Genomic DNA, 7,907 nt, shown 5'->3' on the forward strand with positions numbered 1-7,907 from the left:
TGATCAAATATGAATCAATATTCGGTTGCTGTAATGCCTATTTCTCTCCTCAAATGTTTTCAGAAACAATGTTTTTGTGACTTGGCAGCCATGTTGAGAACAGTTGAGGAAATACCAAGCACCACTCACCAGCCGGAGCAAACTTTCTAATTTTACAGCTAAACAGTACACTACAAGATGTTTCTGAAAACATTTGAGGCGAGAAATAGACATTACAGTAACAGAATATTGATTCATATTTGATCAGCGCTGCCTAGTTTGATCGGAGTTTGCGAGTGATTGACAGCTGCCTCTGTTGAATGAACAGCCAATAAGAACGCGCTCTCTCTGAAATGACCTGTGATTGGCCAAAGTCTCCCGTCACTGGCTCGAATTTTTAAAGCCTGAAGTCTAGTTTTCTCTCAGAACACTTGAAATACAATATGCTGAAAGGTTATTATGGAATTTTTTTGTCCGATGATGCAAAAAAACATTCTGCCTACTGCAGGTTTAAGTCATTACTGCTCTCCTTCGGCCACTTCAGGAACCACTGGTCATGGGTTAGTTACGTTTTCTTTCTGATAGGATTTATTACCGTGAAATAGACGAGCTAAACAAAAGTGATTAACTGCCCCCGTAACACTGGTTTGAGCAGATTTCTTTTTCACACAGTGTGACCTGCTTTCAATAAGGCCACCTCTGAGCAATGAAGCCGAGCTGCCCCTTTTTTTCCCAGGGTCTTTCTTAAGAGATTAAATATTGCATTGTGCATAAAGTAATAATTAGTTGCAGCGGATACGTGCACCAAACTCCGAGAAACTTCCAAAAAAGACCTCTGTGTGTGTGTGTGTGTGTGTGCAATGCGATGTGGTTAATTCAAGAATGTTTAAGCAGCCCAAGAGTAATTCCTGCAGGAGCCAGAAGAACAATGGTTCTCTTGTTCACTTCTAAATCTCTTTGTTGCTTCATGGACACACAGTTCTCAAATCATAAGATTAGACTTAATTAGACTTCATGAGACGTCATTATATGCGTAGTGTTCATTCGACTGCTTGCAAAGACAAGTTGCATTTAAAGAAAATGGGCCTAGTTTCATTGCTATAAATCATGAAATGTTCCATCAATCCAATTTCATGGCAGCACAGCAGCCCTTCTTTTTAATCTTGCTCATCCAACCGTGTCTCTGTTCAGACAAGAATCAGGTGAGGGTTTATCTGTCGGGTAGATCCGGATGAATGTGTGAGGAAGAGGTCGTTTACTGCCATTGTGCAACAGCACTGTCTCTCTCTGCTAGATAGCGTCAGTCAGCAAAGCGTTAGCACAACAGACACGACATGGAAGAAGTCAACACGGTGCTTATAGCCGCCGTCGCTGGTCATGATAGATTCCCGTGCTGCTGTATGTGGGTTAATGTGGCCCAGCGTGTAAAGTTCAGAGGAAATCAATCGTGCGTGCTGTAAAGTGACAGGCGTGGTCACTGCTGGGAACTCTGACCCGCACGTCTGACTCTGTCACAACTGTTAAGGAAGTCATTTAGTGATGGCGTCACGGATCAGAGGTTTCACAGTCCTGTGTGTCACTTCATCAGTGTGACAATGGGGCAAGAGTGTTTTTGAGGGATGCACCGATTGCAAAATTGGGAAACAAAGACATCTTCATTATAAAAAAAACTGTCTTCACTCATCATGATTTTCTTAATGACTAAATTAAAAAAATGGACTCCAATAAAAAGTCTTTGCTTCTGCAAGTTGTGTTACTGTACGAGTCTAAAGAACCATTTTTTCTGGTGTCATGGAGGCTCTTTTTCTAAAGTTTGAAGCCACATCATCGTACAAGTAAAATAATATTTCCCACTTCTTCTCTGTCTCTCCCCTATCAGTCATTGCCACCATGCGGGACCTGAAGAAGAAGGACAAGCTACTGGAGGCAGCCGGAGACACATACGGCAAGACCTTGATGCTGCTCCCACTAGACGTGTGCAGTGACGACTCGGTCAAGCAGTGCGTCAACAACATCAAGGACCGCCATATTGATATCCTGAGTGAGTGGGACACGCCTGAAACTAGGCCTGCGTCTGCCCTTTGACCCCTTCCCCCCCTTCCCCAGCTTTGATTTGTTTGCTTGTTTATATTTTATTTCGAACATGTAAAAAGATAAAAAATAAAACTAAATAATAGTTAAATGAAATGAACGATAAACAATGTATCCACTATAGGTGGATAAACATATGTCTATACATGTGTTTTGTGTCTTTTATCATATATAGTTGATAAATAGTTTTAGTATATAACATAAAGTCATTAAGTAATTAACTGTATGACCTTATTCAGGTTCTTATCTGTGTGTAGGAATGATAACCAAATGCATGGAACACTAACCTTGAACCTTAAACACAAAAAGTGTTATGTCATTCATTCTTTTGAGAGTGTAACGGTAAACATCTAACAGACTTGTCAAGCAGGAAAGCAAACTATCACAGTACGGTGTCATTACTGTAATAATATCACAACTTTAGGACAAAGTTTTTGAAGTGAACTGAAATATTTTTCACGTCTTGTAGCTCAGCTGTCCTCCGTGGTTTTGCAGTTGACATTAGGAGTAGGTGGGGGGAGGAGGTTGGGAGAATCTTGAAATTCCAGTGGGCAGATAGATTCTGCACCCAAACAGAGAGGGCCACCATACTGACACACTGAGTGGGTGAAATTATACTGTAAAACATTTTACTGTAACATTAAAGTAAATTACTGGCAGCAATTTCACCAGTAAGCTACTGTACAATTTACAGTATCTACACTGTATATTCCAGAGATTCTCAGCGCTAAAAGCAGTACATTACTGTGAAAAGAAACACTTGACCGTTGGGATCATGGGAGCAAGCGTTATGACTCAAAGAAAGCATTACAATATAAAGTGTAAGCATAATACAGTAGGTCACTGTTACATTGAAGTGTTAAAGTGTATCTGAAATTGAGTCTGCAGCTCCATCTGCCAAGGACACCTTCTTTGGATTGTTATTTTTCCATCCTTACAGCTAAAACAGTGCTGCAGCATCTCAAATTAATCTTCAAGTTCCCAGCTTTCAGATGATGTACATCACTTCTATGTGACATATACTGCTGACCTGCTATCTCCCCCTAAAGACCCCCTGTACCCCCCCTAAAGAAAAACCCAAAACGGGTCTATTGTGGGTCTCAGAGGGTTAAAGTGTAGCTGAAAGTGAGTCTGCAGCTCCATCTGCCAATGATACCTTTGGATTATTTTTCCATCCTTGCAGCTAAAACAAAAAACCAGACCATCTAAACCTAAATACCAAGTCATGACAGAGACCAGAGTGTATCGAGACCGAGTCAAGACCAAGACAAAACCAGACCAGTGCGAGTGCCACACTGCGTGACACACTTCAGATAAAATGTGGAACATGCAGACCAAAGGTGCTCCTCAAAATGATCTGAATGATCCACATTCCCATAAAAACACCCACAGAAAACACATGAAACCTCTTTCATTCACCTCTTTTATTGCCTTATATAACAATTTAGTGATATCCACGCAGTTGTGGTCTTGACCGGTCTTGAAATACAATCCTGAATCTACTTTGTCTGAGATCAAGACAAGTCCGAGACCTACAAAAAGTGGTCTTGAGACCGATCTCGAATACTACAGCTCTGGGTCCTTGGAATTGATCAATCAATCTATAAAAAAAGTAATTTTATTGTAAATCGCATGTTGTTAGACTGTGAATAGGTGACTCTTTTTGGTCGTCATGTTTAAATCTTTAGTCTGGATAAAGGTTCTATTTATAAACTTGTCTCAATCTCACTCTAAATCCAACTTTACATCCCCCTTCACCTAATTACCCAAGACCCAGAGGCCCTTCAACATGGACTGGTGTTACATCACACCTCTGTGTTGTTGTCACACACTGACATCTGGTGGCAATGTCAAGAAACACCGTCTGTAATCGATCAATGAGGAGCTGCTCTTGTAGAGAGGCCAACAGTGAACATCACTTCATATTAAATCAACAGTTTAAAAGTTGTGTGAATTGCAATGATGGAGATCCGAGGAGGTTCATCATCTCTGCTTCTGTGTTGTTTCCCCGTCAGTCAACAATGCCGGCGTGGGCTTGCTGGGACCCGTGGAGAGCATCAGCATCGAGGAGATGAAACGAGTATTTGAGACCAACTTCTTTGGTGTCGTTCGCATGATCAAAGAGGTGATGCCGGACATGAAGAAGAGGCGTTCAGGACACATCTTGGTCATGAGCAGTGTCATGGGTCTTCAGGGTACGATTTGTGTGTGTTTACAAAATAATATATGCAATCTATTTAAGTCTGAAAAGACATGTTTTAAGGAGTAAACCAGTTTATTAAACTATAGCATCATAAAATGCTATTAATATAACTGACTTATTTAGCTAGCCTGAGATCCTCAGTTTAAAAGCAGGAGAAGTGAATTCTAAATGTCTGCAAGCTACAAGATCATATATATATATATATATATATATATATATATATATATATATATATTGTACAGTAAAGTGGATAATCTGAAGTCTTGTAAATCACTCATATTGAGCTGTAAATCAGTGTGTTCTATTCAATTAATGAAGTCAGAAATCAGTTTATAATACCATGCAAAACAATTTCAGTGTCACTTAAAGGTCCAGTGTGTAGGATCTGGCGATATCTAGTGATGAGAGGAGAAGTTTCAGTTGGTTGCAATCTGCAACCTCACCACTAGATGCTGCCAAATCCTTCACACTGCACCTTTAAATGTTTAACTTTATTTATTCATTAGTTGTCTGCCTATACCTTACATTTCCAGTGGGTTGCAAATATTTTTTAGTATTTGTTTTAACTTGTTGGACGTGCCAGATGGTTTGGGTTTACCAGATCAAGTTAAAGAGTATCAGATAATTTAGATAAGTAGGCTAAACTGACTTTTATATTGTGTCTGGCACTTGTATTGTCCTATGTGACCTCTGTCTGTTACCTGGTTGATTTGAGTATCTCAGGCCTTTATGTGTAAATGATGCTAAAGTAATTGAGTACTGTGACATTAGATAACACAATGCAGTGATGCTGTTCTCTATCTCTCTGTTTTGTTGGTTTAGGAGTGGTGTTCAATGACGTTTACACTGCCTCTAAGTTTGCCATGGAAGGTTTCTGTGAGAGCATGGCCGTGCAGCTGATGAAGTTCAATATCCGGTAGTTTACCCTCTCTCCTCTGCTCTTCCTTCACATCTGTCTTTGCTTTGTACTCCATGGGCTACACAACTTCATGCTATTTTTGAGGAAGCTGAATTACAATATATGTATAGTAATAATTTATCATGTAGCATGAACACAATTAGAAGTTACTTGCTAGATTTGAAGAAAAATAGTTGATTGGTTTCTGCCTTTGTCTTTTCTTTATTTTCTAAATAATGTTGTCTTGTAAGCCCGTTTGGGCTGGGCATATTATTTATGCATGACACAATAATAATCCAGTCAAATCAAATGAAAATGTACTCTACAGGCTCCCTCCTCATACTCAGGTCTTTCTGCTTCTGACTCCCCCACAGGTTGTCCATGATTGAGCCCGGCCCGGTGCACACGGAGTTTGAGACGAAGATGATGGAGGATGTGGCCAAGATGGAGTATCCGGGAGTAGACGCCGACACAGTTCGTTATTTTAAAGACGTTTACCTGCCGTCGTCCATAGATATATTTGAAGCCATGGGCCAGACGCCGGACGACATAGCCAAAGTAAGGGAACACTTTTACCAATCTATCTCAGGATGTTTCTCTGATCACTAACTGGTACAAACATTCAACCACCTTACATAGCAGTGATTCAAAACGTTCTTTTTCTTCTTCTCCAGTGCACTAAAAAGGTTATTGAGTCAAACAGCCCTCGCTTCAGGAATCTGACCAACAGCCTCTACACACCCATTGTGGCCTTAAAGTACGCAGACGAGACCGGCGGCCTGTCTGTCAACACCTTCTACAACCTGCTCTTCAATTTCGGCCCTCTCATGCACATCACCATGAGCATCCTCAAGTGCCTGACGTGCAGCTGCCTGCGTAGACGCACCGTGTCGCCTAACTAAAGAGGGTGTCCCTGATCCTCCCGGTTTGTTGACCCCCCCACCAAGTCCCGACTGCCTTTTCCTGAGGTTTGGGGCTGAGCAGGTAGACTAGAGCCAGTGACCCTGGAGAGAGGGGGTGCCTTTTAGTTCAAAGACACTACCATGATAAGCTTTGCCAGACAACATGCACAATTGCACAAGTTTGTCACAGAGATGTTGTACGCAGGATGACCTCATGTACTCACACACACACACATACACACACACAAACACACACACAAACACACACAGAAACATACAGAAATACAAGCAACACACACATTGCATTATTGTACATACAGTACATACTATAAAGCTAAGGCCTTTGCATACCAAGTCCATATTTTTCATCCAAAATTGTCGCACGTTTAAAAATAAATACGACCTTGCGTCAATCACGTTTACACGCCGGCCCCGAAACTTTTGTCCATCATTAAAGTTTTCGGAACAGGTTCAATTCTCTGCGTTTTTTCGCATCCGTCAGAGTTGTTTGACCACTCAGAGCCACCGTAAATGTAATGTTAATTCAGCTTTTGTCATCTATTGCGAATTTTCACAACAAATAGAAAAATAAAATGCGTCGGACTCAGTGGGCAAGGTTTCTGTGCGTAACGAGGTAACACCTCATTTTACAGGGCCGCAAATTTCATGATAATTAGGTGATAATGAGCAAGTAACCTATTTGAAATTTCTTTGGAATTACTGCCAAATTACTTGAATATTTAACTCAAAATGTATCAAAAATGATTTTATTATAAACATTATTTAATAATGATATGCTAAAATAGCATATAATGGTTAAAATAGGGCCCTTAGGCTTGAGAAGCGGCTTATTGTCTACACAAATGTAACCTGGTGCTAATGTAATGATTATGGGAGTTTTTTAAGAAATTTTAAATAATTTATTTGCTAATAAATTCAATGTATTATTATATTATTAAATGTATTAAATAAATTATCAGCTATTGGGAAATAGTGGAAAATATAATTATTGAATAATGTTTATAATAAAGTCTTTTTCAATAAGTTTTGAGGTAAATATTGGGGTAATTTGGCAGTAATTCCAAACACATTTAAAATAGGTTACTTGCTAATTATCATCTTATTACCATGAAATTTGCAGACCTGTAAAATTAAGTGTTACCCGTAACGATTTTTAACGACTTGGTGTGCAAAGACCTTTAGTCCGATATAGCGTGGTTATATAGTGGTTAGATGTCTATATCGTTTTAAATGAGAACTCAAAGACATGAAATAGGAGCCCTGTGGACAGACGACAAAGCACAAAAAAATGAACTCAGTTACAGAGAGAAACAATAAAATTATAGAGAAATAATAATGTTATATGACTTGTAGCCTAGGCTCACCAGAGTTATAACATGTCTGACAGAGACAGAAAGAATATATCTGCTTTTATTGTGTTGTGCCCTTAATTTCATGTTTTCCTTAGCATAGTGTTCTCGTGGTCATAACTGCTGTCAAATCATATTTTTAATTTCTTTTTGATAAACTGAATATTTTTGGTTTTTCAAGGTTTGTGAAGGGGTGGGTCAGATGTTTTTAATCTAGCTTTTTTGATTTAAAAATAAACAAAAGTCTGATTTACCCTCAAAGGATTTATTTTGTTTTTTAAAGATATCAATAACAAAATGTGACCAAATGTGACTTCATTTTTCTTGATACTTTATCAAAGTTCTGCAAGGTCTTTCTCTTTGTCTGCAGGACTCTTTGGGTACCAATAGGGGGCAGTATTTCACTGTTTGTTTTCCTGGCAGCCAACCTGTGAATTTCACACAATCGTCAGCGAGCAGAGCGG

General features: G+C 39.4%; 1 protein-coding gene across 3 annotated transcripts in view; it reads left to right on the plus strand.

Annotated features, from left to right (window-relative positions):
• rdh8a (retinol dehydrogenase 8a) overlaps positions 1–7,704 on the plus strand; it is a 180,740-nt gene extending 173,036 nt beyond the window's left edge. For all 3 annotated transcript variants that reach the window (XM_074656371.1, XM_074656372.1, XM_074656370.1), the window contains 5 exons: positions 1,859–2,020; positions 4,086–4,265; positions 5,096–5,189; positions 5,546–5,729; positions 5,846–7,704. In XM_074656371.1, the coding sequence (XP_074512472.1) occupies positions 1,870–2,020; positions 4,086–4,265; positions 5,096–5,189; positions 5,546–5,729; positions 5,846–6,073 (837 nt within the window). In that variant the 5' untranslated portion in view covers positions 1,859–1,869 and the 3' untranslated portion in view covers positions 6,074–7,704. The remainder of the gene's footprint in view (positions 1–1,858; positions 2,021–4,085; positions 4,266–5,095; positions 5,190–5,545; positions 5,730–5,845) is intronic.
• Positions 7,705–7,907: the final 203 nt, after the last annotated feature.

Source organism: Sebastes fasciatus, chromosome 13 (genome assembly GCF_043250625.1).
Source record: "Sebastes fasciatus isolate fSebFas1 chromosome 13, fSebFas1.pri, whole genome shotgun sequence".
Lineage (NCBI taxonomy): Eukaryota > Metazoa > Chordata > Actinopteri > Perciformes > Sebastidae > Sebastes > Sebastes fasciatus.